Source organism: Rhineura floridana, chromosome 2 (genome assembly GCF_030035675.1).
Source record: "Rhineura floridana isolate rRhiFlo1 chromosome 2, rRhiFlo1.hap2, whole genome shotgun sequence".
Taxonomy (NCBI): domain Eukaryota; kingdom Metazoa; phylum Chordata; class Lepidosauria; order Squamata; family Rhineuridae; genus Rhineura; species Rhineura floridana.
Window position 1 is genome coordinate 234,800,886 of NC_084481.1, and position 19,610 is coordinate 234,820,495.

Genomic DNA, 19,610 nt, shown 5'->3' on the forward strand with positions numbered 1-19,610 from the left:
AATGCAACTCATTGTAAGCAAGTGTAAAGTTATGCACATTGGGGCAAAAAAAATAAAAATAAAATTCACATAGGCTAATGGGGTGTGAACCAGTGGTGACTAACCAGAAACGAAATCTTGCAGTGGATAGCTCAATGAAGATGCCAGCCTAGTGTGCAGAGGCTTTGAAAAAGGGACATTCCATGTTAGGGATAATTAGGAAAGGGATTAAAAGACAACTGTCAATTATCATAATCTCCTTATACACATCTTTGTTCCACCCACACTTGGAATACTGTGTACGGTTCTAGTCACCTCATCTCCAAAAGGATGTTGTAGGTCTGGAAAAGGTTCAGGAAGAAGCAACCGGAAAGATCAAAGGGATGGAGCAACTCCCCTATGAGGAAAGATTGCAGCATTTGGGGCTTTTTAGTTTAGTTTAGAGAAAAGGGTAGTAAGGGGGGGCGTAATAGAGGTGCATAATAGTCATGATGTGTTTTTCACCCTCTCTCATAATACCAGAATCTGGGGCCATCCAGTGATGTTGAATGTTAGAAGTTTCAGAAAAGAATGTACTCCTTCACGCAGCACATTTGCTGCCTCAAGATGTAGTGATGGTTGTCAGCTTGATGTCTTTTAAAAGAGGACTAGACAGATTCATGGAAGAGCAGGCTCTCAGTGGCTAACGGTGCCAATAACCATGTTCTGCCTCCACTGTTGGAGGTAATATGCCTCTGTACAGTACAGTAGGGCCCCGCTTATATGGCGGGCTCCGTTCCGGACCCCCGCCGTAAAGCAGAAAACGCTGTAAAGCGGAACCCCATTGACTTTAATGGGCCGCGTTGCGCGAAAATGACGTGAAAACGTCGCAAAACGTCGCAAAAGGGGAAAAAAAACCTTTAAAATTGAAAACGAAAGGCGCCGCATCAGCGGGACGCTGTAAAGCAGGGCCCTACTGTATACCAATTGCTGGGAATCTCAAATAGGGAGAATGCTGCTGCACGCTGGTTCTGCTTAAGGGCCTCCCATAGGGGCATCTGTCTAGTGCGCCACTGTGAGAATACGATGCTGGGCTAGATGGGTCTTTGGTGTGATCCTGCAGGGCTTATGCTGCTGCCTTTGTGGGTTTCATTAAAAGCTGTTTCATTTGGAATGCCATAGAAAATAGTCTACAACATGAATGCCTAATACTTAGTTCTCAACATTGATTCACCTTTTCTCAGCGTTTGTTTCTTTGTGACATCCACTGTCATTCTGAATTGTGTCACTGCAGAACTCGAAGACAGCGGTACAGCCAGAACCCCTTTTCTAATTGCTTTCTACATTGTAGTTGCACTCAGTTGTGGCTTTTTATTGTGCCAGATAAACGTGCTAATAAGCGTTTTGCCGTTCTTTTATGCCTTTTATCTGATAAAGTTAGTGGGAGGCTAGAATTAAGAAGTTTAATCTTGGTCACATATTGCTTTTAATGGTGGCAGTCTGTCCGTACCAAGAAAGAACATGTTTCCTCATCCTTTCATGTTCTTTTTTTTGAAAATGCATTAAGCAGTGGCAAGCAGTTTAGCAGGCATATTTTTCCAGCACTTATTTATTTATAACAAAGAAATTATACTACTTAATATTAGAAAAATCCCTAAGTGGTTCACATAAAAACAGTAAAAATACAGCAATAACAGTCGACAAAATTTCCTTAAAAGCAAAACAACAGTATATATTACAAATAAAACTGAGCAATATACAATATAGAGAATTAAAAAAAATTGATTGTTTGCATAAACGTTTATGTTTCTAGGGAAATTTAAAAGTCATAACTGTCTCCACCTCATGAATTAACTGAAGGAGGTCATTCTGTAGGACAGGTGTTATCACTGAGAAGGTCTACTCTTGTGTTGCTACCAAATGACAATCTGCTGGTCAGTGAACAACCAGCAAGGTCTCCTGAGAAGTTCATAAATGCTAGCTTGCTCTGTGCTAGGGATGGTGGTCTGCTGGTATCCTGGTAGGATATTATATGTCAACAACAAGACATTGACCTTTTTGCTCAGTAAGTAATAGCCAGCTGGTGCAGATTTTTCAGCACTATAGACAACACACTGCAGACCTTTCAACACTTATGACTACTGGTTTGGGTTAGGTTTTTGATTATTTCCCCCCTTTCTTTCTTAATCTAACTTTAATACCAGTCATTGGTGACTTTGCATGAATAATATATGAAAATGTCAAAGAGTGATGGTCATTTTTGCAGCTCCAGAATGAAGTTATTACTATTAAGCAAGGGAGAACCAATTGATGACCTCTGCACTCTTGCATGTGTGCTCTCTCTTGTTCTTTATGTCAAAATAGATTTTTGTGTTGCTTGCTGACACACTTGTTCTGCATATTTTTCTATCTAGCCTGGAGATTCTCAGGCCTGTACATTCCTTAGCTAATTCTTTTGATCTGAGGTGTTCCAGAAGATATTAGAGTTCTGAGCCATAAAGAGCTCAAGTCAAATCCAGCACTTCGAATTGGGCTTAGAAATGTACAGGCAGCTACTGTAGCAGAATTGGTGTTACATGATCTGTTCACCTCGAACCTGTCAACAGTTGGGCAGTGTATTATGCACCAATTGAAGCTTCTGAACCATTCTCACAGGCAGCCCCACATAACACAGATATCAATAGTCCAATCTTGAGGTTACCAGGGCATAGATAGGTGTAGCCAAGTTATTCCTATCCAGATAGAGTTGTAGTTGGGCCACCAGCCGGCGCTGCATGCCACTGAGGCCACCTGTGCCTCAAGGGACAGCAGTGGATCTAGGAGAACCGTCAGACGACATGTGACTCCATTTAGAGCAGGCCACACACCACTCAGCCAGACAGAGGAACCACCTCCTAACAGCATCTCAGCCTTGTCTGGATTAAACTTCAGTTTATTGGCCACTCATCCAGTACATAATTGCAAGCAAGGACTGTCTCAGCCATCCACTGCCTCACCTGCCGAAGATCAGAAGGAGAAATAGACTTGCATGCCATCAGCATACTGATGACAACACACTCCAAAACTCCATATGACCTCACTCAGCGCTCTCGTGTAGATGTTAAACAACATGGGGGACAGAACCCACCCCCCTGGGACCCCATACTGGAGATCTGAACCACCTTTTGGAACCAGCCTTCCAAGTAGGAGCAGAACCACTGCAATGTGGTGCTCCTAATACCCAACTCACATAATTGCGCCAGAAGGATACCATGGTTAATGGTACCATAAGCCATTGAAAGATCATAGAGGATCAACAGTCGCACTGCCTTGTCTCCCGTCCCAGGTCATCTAACAGGGTGACCAGTTTCCATACCAAAGCCAGGCCTGAATCCCAGTGGAAATGGATCTACAAAATCTGTCTCCTTCAAGAATACCTGGATCTGGTTAGGAACATTTGCTGCTGGTCTAAAGTTGTTAAGATCTTCTGAAGTAATATTGGAGTGACATTAACAACACTGGATTGGGACAATCATGTGCAACTTTTTAAAAGCTCCATTTAAATCTGTTTAAAGTGTTTATAAATCTGTTCCCCCCTCCTATTTTTTATATAGCAAATTAGTTTAAAAAGGAAAAAACAGACTCTAGACAATCAAAAAGCAGAAAACACGTTAGAGTAACAATGCCTCTCTGATAGCTGTTTTGAGCATGAGCATGCCTCTTTCCCCAAATAAATCTATTTGTCTAGCTGGTATCCTCCCTAATGTGGATCAGAGTAGCCATTTCTTCTATTTTGTATGCTGGAATTTCCCTGATGAAATTAAATTCACATTTCCACATTTTGCCATCAAATTTTATTTATTTAGTTTATTTCAAAGCACTTTTATCCTGCCTTTTTATTTTATTTATTCAAAGCAGCCAACAAAAAACTGACATTAGCACATAAAACTGTTTAAAACACATTGTAAAATGCAAAACAGCTGTTTTAAAACATTGGCACAAACAAACCAGAGATAAAAGTCAGAAAAACAGTCCCAGCATGCTGTTACTAATTATTTTCAGTGTGTTATAATTTTTCTTTTAAGTAGTTGACCTTTGCTTTGGATGTTTGCTGTAGTACATTGTTCTCCCTGTTTATTTTGCTGCAGCAGACCTAACATAGCTTCCCTGCTGGAAATGCTGTGGTTTGTAAATCTATTTAATCTAAACATATTTGTCAAAGCACAGAGGTAACAAAGATATAATTGGGAATAGAATATTTATTGTAACATTATATTAGAAAATGGGAATGACAGGATTAAATAAATCTTGGATAATTGCAAGGCATTTTGCCATTTGGATACATTGCAGAAACTAGAATAAAGAACAGAAAATAATTTTTTGGGGGGGAAAAACCCCTCTCCATTATTTTTTTTCTGATTTAATTGCTGATAAAAAGCAACCCCATTTGCCATCTTTCTTGTATAGGAACCTTGTGTCACAGATTAAGCTGCTGAAAGCCTTTCTGGAGTTATCTAAATTCTGGCCATTGCTAATACCTCAAACATAGAAGACTCACACACACACTTGACTTTTGTACTATCATGGAGACTTTAGCTGATTTCTGCTGCTCTAGGATTTGAGAAAAAGCCAAGGAGGTTTTGAGATATGTAGATCTAGGTTTCTGTTGAACCTGCTGCATGAATTCTCCATAAAGGGACCGTCACTTAATTTACATCCCGCACATGGCCTACTTTTAAAATGCCTGCAGTTTCCTTGAGTGAAGCTTTCAATTCTAATAACTTGGCACTGGATTTTATTCATAAAAGGGGCAAATATGGTTTTGTTGGCTTTGCAAGAGCAGCAGCAGCAGCAGCTTATTTACAGTTGGTGGTGATGCACAAAGATACTTCCTCCTCCAAAGACTACTGTGAACCTGAAATATGCTTTATTAGCGGTTTTATTTAATGTCTACTGAGCAACAATATTAAACCATTTGGTGTTATAGTGGCTTTTGTCCAATGTTCTCCATATGCCCAATAAACCCAGTTGTTTTCAGTGGCTTGCTTCTGAGTGATATTTCATCTCTTCATTGGGCTCCATGTGGCTGATGGATTTGTTAATATTATGTGTTATTTCTGGGCTGGATATGCATTTATTTTTGCTGGTTTTATTAAAGTAACTATATTAGACCTGTGGTTCCCAAACGTTTTTCTCTCACAGACCACTTGAAAATTGCTTAGGGTCTTGGAGGACCACTTCATGATTTTTCTACCTGTTACAGCAATTGTAATTTCAAAGAATTCAAATTACAGTTCCGTAAAATACAGTACAGAAAATAAAAGCAGCAATCAAAATCAAAATCATTATGAATATTTGGTGCAGTGGATGTGCCATGTCTCATCTTCAGCCACAATCCAGACACACTGTGGACCACCTGAATGAAGCTTGCGGAGCACTGATGGTCCACGGACCACTGTCTGGGAACCCCTGTATTAGACACGTTATTACTAAGTATCTTATTACTGTTGAAGGTTGTGTTTTTATTAGTGTGTAAGCCACCTTGAAAGAGTTCTGCTCATAAAATAAATAAAAAATAAAATAAAATAAAATAAAATAATACATTGGAGTGACATGTTCCAAGGGCACACGTGTGGGTTTTGTTAACTCTTCAACTTGGGCAACGGTGGTTTAATGTTACGAGATGAGTCTGGGCAAGCCTTGGAGTCGTGTGCTCTTCTCTCCTCCGGAGCAGTCGTGAGGAGATTGGAAGCTCTTGCTTTTGTTTTCAGCTAGCTGGAATCACTCATCTTGTTTGAACTGAAATCTGTGATTACGGAAACTAGCCAGAACCATAAATTGTGTGTTGAAAGAGGCTTGTTTCCCTGAACTGTAGTTAATACCATGGCCCATTTGTTTGGCTTTGGACAAACCAAGTAACCATGGTTATTTGCAAACAGAAGTAAATGTTTCTTGATTTCCTCCTCATGTCTGCACTGGAGGAAGAGAGGGAAGGGGTGCACATGAGCCCTCAGGTTTGTGCCTGTCACGGTAAACTATAGTGTTAGCATAATGCATGAACTAGGCCAGCATGTGACCCATCTCTTCCACTGTTGTGCAGAGAGAGCATGGTCCCAAATAAAGATAGTGTGAATAACTTCTGTGTAGTTTGCTTCATCAGTGAACCTGGGTGCTTTACTTTAGCTTCAAAGGCCAGGTTCCAAAAAACTCCTTGGTGCCTCTGTTGGGCATTGCTGTGTTTGATCTTCTAGCTGGAACTCTGTGGTCTTCATCCGAGGCATCTGTCAACAGTGTCCTTAGCTTGAGGAAGTGCGAAGCCCTAAGGCCCTTGGACTCCAGGCCAAAGCATACGTTTATCTGTAATTCAGAAAACACCTCTTCACCTTTGGATGCCATGAATTTGCACATTTTCATTGCTAAAACGTTCAGAATTCATTATACATTAGCAAAGCAATACAATCCGATTTCCAGTTTTGTGTTTGGGAGGTGAGGTCCAGCTTTGGGTGTCAGTCAGGCAATAAGCCCATGTGAACAACCAATTGCACTTGTGCAACATTTTAAGCTGCTGTTGTTTTAATGTATTAGTCCATTCAAAAAACAATTATTTGATATATTGTATTTATTGGTTGTTTTTTGTAGCACACCTTGTGAGGGGTTATAGCTTATAAGATGAGCATTTTTACATTGGGTTTTAAATTGTTTTTAAAAGATGTGTTTTAAATTTGTATATTTGTTTTTAATGTTTTTAGTTACTGTAAACCGCCCAGAGAGCTTCGACTATGGGGTGGTATAGAAAGAAAGAAAGAAAGAAAGAAAGAAAGAAAGAAAGAAAAGTGGGACTGCCAACAAAGTCTTGTACCATGGAGGGCTCCTGTTCAGTTTTCTAGCCAGGAGTAAGATTATCTAGATCCATTTCAGTCTGGCTTCAGGCTGGGTATGGGATGGAGACAGAGACAGCTTTGGTTGCCTTGGTGGACAACCTATGCCAAGAACTGGACATGGGGAGTGTGTCTTTGTTGGTTCTGCTGGATCTCGCAGCAGCTTTCAATACCATCAACCACAGTATCCTTCTGGGCTGCCTCAGTGGGATGGGATTTGGGGGCACTGTTTTACAGTGGCTCCATTCCTTTCTGGAGGGGTGAGCCTGGAAGGTGGTGCTGGGGGATTCCTGTTCGACGCCTTAGCTGCTGGCCTGTGGAATCCCTCAGGGTTCTGTCCAGTCCCCCATGCTATTTAACATATGCATGAAACCGCTGGAAGAGGTTGTCTGGACTGTAGGGTCCTGTGCCACCAGCATGCTGATGACACCCAGCTCTATTTCTCTTTTCCACCTAAAGCCAAGTAAGCTGTTTCAGTTCTAAACCAGTGTCTGTTAGCTGTTATTATTCTTGAGCTGAGGGCGGCAAACAAAAACACTAAAAACATTCTAAAACATCTTAAAAACAGACATTAAAACATATCAAGCAAAGCATCTTTAAAAACATGGTTTAAAAAAAACTTTAAAAAATCTTAAAAAGCAATTCCAACACAGATGCAGACTGGATTGGATGAGGGCAAACAAACTGACGCTTAATCCAGACAAGACAGAGGTGTTCCTGGTCAGTGGGAAGGCAGAACAGGGAATGGGGATTAAACATATTCTGGATGGGGTTACACTCCCCCTGAAAACATAGGCTCGCAGTTTGGGTGTACTCCTGGACTCATTCCTGGTTTCCACAGTGGCCAAGAGTGCATTTGCACAGTTAAAACTAGTGTGCCAACTGTGCCATGCCTGGAGGTGTCTGATCTAGCCACAGTGATACATGCCTTAGTCACATCCTGTTTGGCTTACTCTAACGCACTGTACGTGGGGATGCCGTTGAAGAATGTTCAGAAACTTCATCTGGTCAAACGAGCCACAGCCAGGTTGCTAACTGGGGCTGGTTACAGTGAGCACATGTCTCCCTTGTTACAGCAGCTCCACTGGCTACTGGTCTGTTTCTGAGCAAAATTCGAAGTACTGGTTATGCTCTGTAAAGCCCTATACTGCTTGGGTCCAGGCTATCTGAAGGACTGCGTTCCCGTATGAGCCTGTCTGAGCCCTGAAATTGTTGGGAGAGGCCTGTCTCTTGGTGCCGCCACCCTCCCAGGCATGTCTTTTTTTTTTTTTTTTTACAATAATTTTTATTCAAATTTTCATAAAACATACAAGACAAAATCATAAAACATTCAAAGACAAAAAACAAAACAAAACAAAAATGATTAAACAAAAAATAAAATAAAATGTTGACTTCCCATTTGTCACAGATCAAATCAGTTATAGGTCTACAATATATAACAATCCTGTCTCTTAAATTATATTATAAAATCACTTTCCTCCAGTAGTTATCTTAATTAATCATCAAATCTCATAAACATTTCTTTATTCTTTCCACAAAAAGTCAAAGAGAGGTTTCAATTCTTTAAGAAATATATCTATCAATTTTCCTCCAAATAAACATGTCGATTAATCCATCTCGTTAATAATAATAATAATCTTATTGTCATAACCATAGTCCAAATAAACATTTCGATTAATCCATCTCATCAAAATCTGTTAGGTCCAATAATTTCAATAGCCATTATTCCATTATCCCTATTAATTCCATCTTCCATCTTCAGTAGTCCTGTTAAGTCCAGTAATTTCAGTGTCCAATCTTCCATTATCAGTATTCCATAATAATCTTGCTGTCATAGCCATAGTCATATAATAAGAGTCTGATGGGAATTTCCTCTATCCCAAATATTTCCTTGCCATCAATTCTGAATAAGTTGCTGAAATATTGTTGTAAAGTCATATCTCTGTTCTTCTTTTTTACAAAATGCACTGGCTCATCTCTTGAGAGTTTTTCCATTGTCACATGGCTGCAGTTAATTCCATAGATTTTCTCTATATCAAACTCCATCACGTCATTCCAGTCCAGAAGATTATCCAAACAGTAGATTTTATTTCTAATATCCATAAACTCCAGATCTTTTTCCAATTCCACATTTATTCCAATCTCCAGAGCTTGTATCTTCCCTTTATTTTTTCTTTTCTTCTCATCTCTGTTCTCATTCTCCTCTCTCACAGGATCCCCTATTTCTTTAAGCTCCTGCGTCATTTTGCTCAGTTCAATTTTCAGCTCCTTACTGCCCTGTCGCAGGGTTTGTTTCGTTATCTCAATCTCATCCATTATTTTCTGAAACATAATTACTTCCAGATTCTCAGCCACTTTCTTGATTGCCATTTTTAAAACCACGAAAACAAAGCAAAACAAAAATAAAGAAGAACCACTTCTTATTTCAGCAACAATTGGATTAATATTCCAGGCTTGATGACATCACAGTATGAACAGAGCAGCCTGCCTTATCTCTCTATGTTCAAGAATACAAAACAAATTTAGTTCCCAGCATCAAAACAGTTAGTGGCGTCGTGAAGAAGCAGATTCGTCAAAATAAAATAGACCAAAAAGAGAATAGTCCCAGACAATATAATGTTCCTCGGAATAGAAATCCCTCTTCTGTTTATATCTTTAGAATGCACATCCAGGACAGCTTTTTGCAACAAAAACAGAGATAAGCTGTTAATTTCGTGAGTAACAGAGAAGAGTTATAGCTCACCCAGAAGTTCTCCAAAGCCGATCAATCTGACAAATCTCCTTTTGCTGCAACAATTTAAACCAAGTAAAGAAAATAATAGAAAGAAGGGTGCTTGCCTGTTAGTCTGTTTTCTCTTTGAAGAAAAGATAAACGTATCGCATTAAACAGATAGAGCATGTTCGGAAGTCCGTCCGGCATTGCTGGCTGGACCTTTTTTCATAAATTAATGAAATCCAGTCCTCCCAACAAAAACAGGCTTTTGAGGTTGATCTCTACGTTTCTCCCTGCCCAGGAGAAATTTCATCAGTCAAAAAAAAAAAAGTTCTGACTGATTTATATCTGAATAAGCTTCTTTTGAGGCGGGAGCCCGTCTCAAAAGCAGGCACAAGCGAAGTCACCCTTCCCGGAAGTCGTCCCTCCCAGGCATGTCTGATGGGAACGCAGGAGAGGGCCTTCTCGGTGACTTCCCCCAGGCTCTGGAACTCCCTTTCTAGTGAGGTTAGACTGACTGCCTCCCAGTTGCCTTGTCAGCAGGTGAAGACTTTTCAATTCCAACAGGCTTTTGGGAACTGACTGCAAGGGCTATTAAGAGGGTGCTGCTTTATTGATTTTGTTTTTAATCACTACGTTTTAAATGGTTTAAATTCTGAGGTTTACTTACATTTTAATTTTCTAAATGTTTTACTTATATGTTTTTAGCTGTATTTAATTTTTGTAAGCCGCCTTGAGTCCCAATTCTGGGGAAAAGATGGGATATAAATAAATAACAAGGCATGCTTTCTGTCAGGATACTGTGTCCCATTCCCCCTCCCACCTCGTTTTCCCTTTTGTTCCTCTCTCCTTTCACGGTTGGTCAGCATTCCTCATTGGGCTGTTTTTGGTGTTCCTCCCTCCCCCTTTTAGGATTTTTTCCTAAAGGTTTTTTAATATCCCCGCAAACCTTGGGGTTCCTCCCCAGCCTGGTGACATCTTCCTCTCATGCATGGATGGTACTCTTTTGGTTACGTAAGAATCTACACTTGGAGGATGACTTTCCTCTTGGTATACATCAGGGGTGGGGAACCTTTGGCCCTTGAGATGATGCTGAACTGCAACTCCCCTCAGGTCCAGCAAGCGTGGCCAGTGGCCAGGGATGATGAGAGTTGTACATCAGCAACATCTGGAGGGCCAAAGGTCCCCTACACCTGGTATAAATAATGCAACATATTTTCCAGTCCATAAGTGGTTTGTCTTTACTATGTTGTGAAGAGGAAGCTGGCATCCTTAAAACACAGCTGAAAGGGTTTTCATTGGTTATTCATGGAAGCAACAAGCAGGTACCTTAATGGAAATTAGTTTAAGCTGCTAGAACATGCACCCTTGACTAGCTAGATTCTCAAGGAAACAATTAAAGGGTGGGAGGGTGTTCTGTTATCCCCATTTTACAGAAGGACTTGAGGGGAAGTTACTCTGCTGGGGCATTATGCAGATGAAGACCTCCTTCTTACCCTTACGGTCCTAAAATAATGTAACACCCACTCTTTTTTTGTGCCATGCCTTAAGCTGAGAGTTTTATTGCTTTTTTGGTTTCAAAACGGAGGGAAACCATCTGCCTTCAGCCAGTGTGAGCGTTGTGGATAGGAGTGACGTTGGTCCAATTCCTTGCTCAGTGTTGGAGCTCATGGGGTGGCCTTAGTGGAGAGACTGACTTGCCCAAGTGACCCCCTGGGCTTGTTTGCAAGGCTGAAAAATAATTCCAAATGTCTCGGAGGAAGAAGAATGGGGCATAAATGTAAGTGTGGAGGGAGATTTCCTTTGGATGTAGATGTGGTCTAGCTGAAGCAGTAGAGTGGGAGGTGCCTGAGCTCTTGTGGTTAGAGGTGTTGCAGCTGGAAAAGCTTCACAGCTTGAAGTAGTCCTTTTGTTTTAGAATTGTTAGGTGCATATTCACTTCTAGGATTGCCAGCCACATTCCCTGATAGAGGTTCTGTCTCATTAAGAGCAATCAGTTAATTTATATTTCTGTCCCACTGTTCAGACAGAAAATGACTCCCAGGGCAGCTCGCAGCAATTAAAATTGAATAGGCATTGCTGCTTGCAAGCACTCTGTGTAAATGAAAAATGAGAGAAATAAGGGTTAAAGATGAGATACAAGAGGGAAGAGCAACAAAAGAGGCAACAACTGTATTATCGCATGTAAGCTTTTGTGGACCAGAGTCCACTTCATCAGATGTGCGAAGTATTACCCTGACGGGAAGTGGGGGACGTGGAGGTCCCAGATAATGCCAGAACAAACAAGTGAGCTCCTGACAAGCATTTTTGCCTCCATTTGGAGTTAGGCTGCTATTCCCTTGTTGGTGTTTCTGCTGAGATGGAGGTGGTGCAGACACAGGCCCATAGCCAAGGGGGGCTGCCCCCCTAAAATATTTCTCCCCCACCTAAATCTTTTTACAAAAAATAAATAATTAAATATATTACAGATTTTTTTCTCCCCCCCTACTTTTTGGGGGGGGGTTGCCCCCCCCCCAGGAACTTTTAGCCTGTGCAGCCAGCTACCCTGCAGCTTTTGGTCGTTTTGCCAGAAGTAGAGGCCAGACTGACCTACATGCCCCCTCTACAGTTGCAGGCTAGCTGACTGTGCAGTAGTAATCCCACTTCCAGGCAGGTGGAGCTTTTTGGGACGTGGGGATGTAGCGACTGGGAAAGCAGCTGCACTTTTACATCTTTCAAAGGCACTAAGCTGCTGCCAGGGGTGCAGTGACGAACCGATTTCCCCCTGCACGAGTGCCCAGCCGCTTTTTGCTCAAGAGGGCAAGCAGCGCACGGCAAAAGAAGGCAGCGTAAATCTTGTCTCCTGCTGGTAAAATCCATCATCGCGCACAAAACCATCTTAGTCCAACCGACAAAAGTTGCTTCTGCAATAGCCCATATTGGGCTGATGGTTTCATCTGCTTCCCCCACCCCCTGGTGCCAAAAAATGTATTTGTGAAACAGAAAAATCCTTAGGTTTCCAAAGGATGAAATAGGGTGCGTGGTTGTGTGCATGTATGTCAGATACATATTCTGGATCCAACTCATTGCTAAGGGTGGCTCATTTATAAGAGCTGTAGCCATAGTTTTTGCAATGCAAGAAACGTCAGATTAACAACCTTAAAGACACATTGCGTGTACCCTACAGAGGCCTTCTCTTCCTGTTTATCTAATGGGGTGTGTTCTCACTCCCTTCAGCATTTGAAATACTTGTACTAATTTCTGACAGAGCAGTTTTAATCATATATATTTTAGAATAACAACTCTAGAAGAAATGTTCCTGAAATTTGAAGCCTCAGCTGAACTAGAGTTACAGTCCATGAGGTGTCGGTAAATTTCCAGTGAAAAACCTGTAGCAATGAAGACCTTTTCAGAGTAGACCTGGAAACTCGCAGTTCAGCTGGCAATCCGCTGGTCGTCTTTGGCAAGTTGCTGTCTCTTGCCCAAAGGGTTGCCAATTTCTGTTTCTGACAAGAGCTCCTGTGTCTTGAATAACTATGTGACAAGCAGAAATTCACCTCATGTACTCCATGTACAAAAGCTTCATCTGTGGACTTTGTCTTTGCCACACAGTTGTAAAAGGCACAGCAGTTAAGTCAGAGGGAAAAAAGTTGACAAGTCTTCATGGCCTCTATTTTTGCTGTGTTTAATTGCTAGTAAATATATTTTGGGGCCGAGTTAGCACAGTGCTTTTACTTCCTAAGTCTTGCTTAGAGGCCTTTAAAAATTTATACAACCTAGAATAGAATTGGCCTTTTTAAAATCGACAATATTTTAATACCCTTCTTCAATTATTTAAATAACAATAAATCTTTTCATAGGAGGGGGGGAGTTGGATGTGCTCTTTTGCTGTAATTTCAGGTTTTTACCTTTGTTCCTACCCTTGTTTTTAATGTTTGTTTTTGTAAGTCGCTTTGAGTTCACCTTTTTGGGGGGGAAAAGTGTGGCTAATGAATATAATAATTAAACCATTCTATTTAGAATTTCAAGGCTGTGAACAATTAGCTGTATCACAGCATAAATACAATAATAAAACAGATAAAATTCTTAATCATGAACACTTACACAGAATTAACATGCCTGAGTGAGCAAAAATGTTTTAGTCTCGTGCCAAAACGATTGTGATGTGGAGGGAGGGCATTCCAGAGTTCAGGTGGCACTGCCAAGAAAGCCTTTTCTTTTGTTGTTGTCACATGGCATCCCTCTGACAGAGGCATCTGAAGAAAGGCCTTGGCAAAAAGATCTTAATGGCAGAAAAAGGAAAACAAACAATCCATCCTGGCCTGCCCTGGTGCTGCTGAAGCTTTCGCTAGCGTAAGGAACACCATCATCTGACAAGGTCTTCATACATCACGTTGCTGGTTTCAAGGAGCTGCTGGAGAAGCTGGCAACCCTGTTCTGTTTTGTTTAAGTATATGTTGCTTTGAAAAAAATGTTTGAAAAGTGGGGCAGAAATAATTTAAATAAATAAAGCATCACTTTGTTGACTAATGCCAAGTCTGTTAGCTCATGATGATGTCCGCATCTTCTTTCTGGGTCACTGATCCAATTGGCCATCCCTTACGTTCTGGTAAAGGGCACCGTAGCTGAAAGTCTGAGCCTTTTCCTTTGCCTTTTTTAAAGGGAAGGAGGGCACTGGTGATTGGAGTAGCTTTGATGTGCCTCAGGACTGGCGTTTTTGTTTTTTTAATCTGAAGGGAAGGTTTAATTGTTGCATTTGTCTGTTCCCCCCCAGGAAAGGTGGTTCGTCACTGAAGACAATGTGGATGCATTTCTGGGCAGCCTTCCGAGCATGTCTTGTTCCAGCCAGTCCGAGATGGAACATCAGCCATTAATTGAGGTGTTGGATGTCTCAGAGGGCAAAAGTCAGATCAGATTAAAGGTAAAACATTGTTCAGCAGGCCTGCCTTATCATCCACGTATAACAGTGGAGCAACCAGTCACTATGGTGGCTGTCTCCAGTTCCATTTGCCCAACGCCTTGTTTGGATATTTTTTCAAATTTGTTCCGTTTGATGAGCATGCACACTGATTTTGAGAGCTGTACACACAATGTGTCACACGTTCTGTGTCTCAGTAAGATCACCATGCTTCTGTTAAAAATTTAACAGTTTAGCTTCAACTCAATTGAGGACCAGCAGCACTGAGTTTAGACTGCATAGACTTGAAGGCACACGTGCACACAAGCACACACACCTAGGGAGATTTAGGTTAAGCATGAGAGAGAGTTCCTAAGTGCCCCTACACTTGGTTATGAAACAGATCATTGTGTACTTGGAGAAAGATCTTCTGCACATCTAAGGTCAGACTTTGGTTGTCTTCTTGTGGGTCTAGGAAAATGGTAGTGATTTGTGAAGCTCTTTTGGAGAGTGTAGACTTACTGTCCTCTACTATACTTGCAAAGAAAAAAAGTCCAAAATTGAATATAAAGAGAGACAGCAAAGTAGCATCTGGCTGGAGTGATGCCTGATTTTTAACATAGATTATTTAAGAATTACATGGTCCTGTGTGGAGGTATCTCAATAGTTGTTTTGAGGTAGCTGCTATAGCAAATGGGTTCAACGTGTTTGGCCCCAGATAGGTCCGTTTCCCATTACAGCACGAGGGTTTTTAGGGCGTCGCTCTCGGATCCTGACCGCCTCCCAACTTAGTCTGAGGAGCTATCACAACATCTTCACAATTTGTAAATAAGTTTTTTTAAAAAAATTATAGGACATACATAAACCCAATAAGAAACTATTAAAAATGGCAGAGAATCAGTTCTAATCTCTCCTTGAAAAAGCCCAAGCACTGTGTGACTCTGAACATTACACTTGCAAATATTACTTAAATCATCATGTGTCTCAGCCAGCTTTTATCTCTGATCAGACTCTGAAAGTTCAGGGCTGCAGTGTGGACTTTGCTCCTGGGGGTGGTGTGGGAGGTGCACTCAGTTTAATTGCCTGCATGTAATGAAGTGAAAGGTAGAGCAAACCTCCCTATTTGGAGCCTAGCTCTGCTTTCAAATTCCACGTGGATGGTTTCTGATTCTCCTACTGCATATTAAAATAATGTCTCACGCTTTGTGTGTGTTATGCTGTCAATATGTAGCTTCCATGTAAAGGCTCATAAGCTGTACTGCATTTATACCTTCTCTCATTTCTTGGTCTGGTATCTGGTATTTGTTAGCTGGTGAAAATTTGCCAACTGCAGTGAATGTCAATATTTGGTATTTTAATAACTGAAAGGAGAAATCTTTTGAATGGCAAATATAGCCTATACCAGAACTTCGTTGTTGGTATCAAGGTGGTGTACTTGCCCTTATTTTTGCCAGTCCTCTTCTGGACCGAGGACAGATTTCCATAAACAGGTACAAATGTTCAGGCAGAAGCATGGATTTACTCCCCAGTTGTATGTTCCTTTGGGATGACTTGGTGGATAGAGGCCACACACTGTTGACTCTGGCCAAGTCACATCTTTGGGGTTGGCAATGTTGGCTCATGACTTGAGGAGGATTAGCCTTTCTCTGTGGAATAGCAGCTTGGCTGCCTTGCTTGAGTCAGCTAGAGCTACGTATTCAGGGGACATCTTCTGTGGTGCACCTCTTCTCCACATGTGGCGCTCTGGGTTCTGGGTTGCAGATGGCCCTTTCATGTGGGACAAGGGTTTTAGATGCTTCTTCCTCTCTCCCTGCTGAAGCAGAGGCTTCTGCACAAGGCGGTATAAAGGCCCTTCAGCTGGGAGAGGAAGACAAGCAAGGAAGGGAAATGGGCAGATTTAGTGTCGACATCAGTTGCAGATGGCACTGTATCCTGGATTGCACAAAGCCAGAAATATCAGGGAAGATGGCCACTTGGGGCTCATTTCCTGGCTCCTCTGCAGATTTGTTCCTTGCACTGTGTCTTAGAGGACTGTTGTCATGAGCCTCGTGGAAAACTCTTGGCAGGGCTAGTCTGAAGTGGCGGTGGCTGGGGATTCAGGGGAGGGGCTCAGTGGTCTGGACACGGTGGATGAGGATGTAGGAGTGGAGCCCAGTAGTCTGCCCATTGACAACCCCTCCCCTGAGGTAGATGTTGCCCTTAGAGGCCGATCGGCAGCTGAGCCCGCCTCATGAGGCAGGTCTGCTTGCAGCTCAGGAGGGAAGGCTGGAGGCGCTGCACCTGTCACCATGGATGTGTTGTTGGTGGTGCAGGCACAAAAACAGAGCCCATTAGACAACCTACCTGTGGGAGTGCCCACCTGCTGGCCCAGTCCCGAGCTGAGAGAAAAGGCCCGCAGAAGGAGCGCCCACCCAGTCCTTTCTTGAGGGGATTCAGGAGGCGTGCCAAATGATGCGTCTTTGCCCGAGTAGCCCTGCCACTTTGTGCCTTGTAGTCATGCTAGATCTTGTAAGCTGAGGACAATTGCTTTATTTGGTTATGAAAATGAGAGCAGATCTGAAGTCTCTTGAACAGTACAGACCTTGGCCTGGCCTGCTGCAACGGGTAGCCTTGGAGGACGACAGACACAGGGACCTGGCCTGACCCTGATTGGCGGCTTGCGGGCTTTGGCAGGGAGGGATCTTTGAGGATTTCGACCCAACCCTTCTCCTCAACAGTAAGGTGCCGAGACTTAAAACATCCCCATGCCCTAGTGAGTCTATCAAAATATCCACCAAATAATTAAATAGTAATTAAAAAGAACCAGTTAGTGCAGCGCTTAGGAAAGGCCAGGCACACCTACAGCTTCCTGGCTACTATTTATTATTTACTGAATTTATAGCCCAGGGCAGCTAGACCCACAACTCTTCCCAGAAGCATGCAGAGTCCACGTGAGCCCCAGGCGTTGGGTAAACACAGCTCTGTGACAAGCACCAGGCATTTTGCACAGCCCAGCCAGAATCCTTTCCCCCTGGTTCAAGCACACAGTGTGCAGCATCAGCCCCCTGGCAGGCCTCCTGCAGCCTGGCCTCTCAGCAAGTCTCCGGTGCTTTGTTGACCAGCTTCTGCCGTGTGGCTTGTGAAAGCCTCCCAAAACTGTGTACAGGAAACACGGCAGCAAGGCATGAAGACAGGGACACCCGTTTGGGAGGAAACCCTAGTTGTTCCTGTTTGCTGGCTGAGCCTGCTGTCAGCAGTAGTTTTCTACCTTTAGCCTACAGCCGTAACAAATTCCCCTCTGCCCTCCTTTTTATTTTAACAGGCACAGGAGCAGAACAGCTTTAAACGTGACAAAATAGAAGGAAGAGTTAATCCCCAGAGAGAGGATGGTGGACAAGAAAACGGCAGTGAACTCTCAACAGATGCAGAAAGCTGCCCCATGCAAGGTGAAACAGCTTCACACTCGCTGATATCCATGGAAACAATGGGCCAAGTTGGCGGGGGATTGGGCCATTGTTTGGAGCTTGACCCCAGCGACCCCAACTTGGCAAGGCCTGAGAAAGTGCAGATAAGAGGGTTTCATGAGTCAGAACTTGCTTTCACAACCAGCAAAAGAGCCACATCCACAGCACATGCTGAGCTTCATTGCGGGGACCCTGCCCAAACCGGAGGGGGAGAGGATGCACGTTCAGAGTCAGCACAGAACAATCATGACCTGGGCAGTAGGCCGGCTCCCCCTGTGTTAAAGGAAACAGACATGCAGAATGGAAGTGTGCAGTATATTCGCCATCACACAACGCACTGTGTGGTCACCTTTGAGAATACTTTGTTGTATGAACTGGATTAATGCATCCATGCTAAGCTCTTGGCTCTGCAGCTACCAAAAAATTGTTTCATGTTTTGCATTTCCTCTAAAGAGCACAGGAAAGAAAAGATGTTGCAGAAAGCCATCCATGAGTCGAGGCATCCCACGTGCTCATTCACTGCTATTTTGGAGATTTCAAAGGTTTAGAGCGGGGTAGCCAACATGGTGCCCTCCACGCGTTGTTGGACTGTAGTTCCCATTACCCCCAGCCAGTGGTCAGGAATAATGGGAGATGTCATCCGGCATCATCTGAAGGCACCGTGTTAGCTACCCTTGGTTTAGTGTTCAGTTTGTTGCTGAATTTCAAAAAGAAACGAGCCATTAAGTCAAGCAGACTTTACAGTCAAGCACAAAATTCTGTTCTGGTGAGTAGGTAGAAGAGATGGGCTGTGGGTAGGCTGCATCTTCATCTGTGGAGATATGAAGAAGCCTTTTGCGTGGACACATAACCATGATTAAACCAGGAAGTCTCTTAATCCATTTCTCATTTCATATTTACTAGGAAACTACAATTACCAGCTTTAGAATGAGGCAGGATCCTAAACCAGGGTTTGAAGTTTGTTTAAAACCCTAGCTTGTTCTGAAGCCCGTAGTTTGTTTCCTGGTTCAGATTCTGAAATGGGGAACCATTGTTAAGAAACTTCTTGCACCACTAAGAAAGGAGCGAAGAGGTTGAATGCATGGGCACAAATGCTGAATAATCTCGTCTTAATAAACTGAGCCATGCTCCTGAGCAAGGCCTAGTCACGCTTTCAAGGTTTGTGTGGGTGATATTTCATAGTGCTTTCATTCTAACTTTCCCTCCAGCATTTCCACCTCTTCTCAACTGATTGGGAAACAGAATCCGACCATTTCAAGTGTCCCTCTCAAAAGCCTCTGGAAGCTACCTTGCATGGTACAGAGGCTTGTGCTGCCACCATTACTTTCAGGTGTGAATTTATATTGCTCATCTTTTGGGAGCCCCTTTCACACTTCCTGCAGCCAGGTAGGAGGGAAAAAAATAGCAGCACCAACGGTGCAAAAACTTTTTTTCTTGGTGGATGCTGAAATCTACTTTCTCCACCTTATGTGTACACTTAAGTGTCATCTGGTCTTCAAAACCCATTTAATGCTCCAGGAAGCTGCAATGTGTTGCAACTATCTTGGGAAATCCCTTACATGCTTGTGGAGAGACTTATCAAAGCACTCAAGTCTTCCTAAAACTCATGCAACTTCCACACCATCTATTGTGTCATAGTCAGATTGTAAATTGCATTCACTGGAAGTGAATCCCATTCATTTTAATGGAATTGATTTCAAAGTAGACATGCCTTAAGTGGTCCACCTACGCAGTCCCATTCTCATCATGTGACACACAATAGC

General features: G+C 42.6%; 1 protein-coding gene across 2 annotated transcripts in view; it reads left to right on the forward strand.

Annotated features, from left to right (window-relative positions):
* Positions 1-19,004, forward strand: part of DNAAF2 (dynein axonemal assembly factor 2) — a 41,691-nt gene extending 22,687 nt beyond the window's left edge. For both annotated transcript variants that reach the window (XM_061612624.1, XM_061612622.1), the window contains 2 exons: positions 14,282-14,428; positions 17,706-19,004. In XM_061612624.1, the coding sequence (XP_061468608.1) occupies positions 14,282-14,428; positions 17,706-18,230 (672 nt within the window). In that variant the 3' untranslated portion in view covers positions 18,231-19,004. The remainder of the gene's footprint in view (positions 1-14,281; positions 14,429-17,705) is intronic.
* The last annotated feature ends 606 nt before the right edge of the window (positions 19,005-19,610 follow it).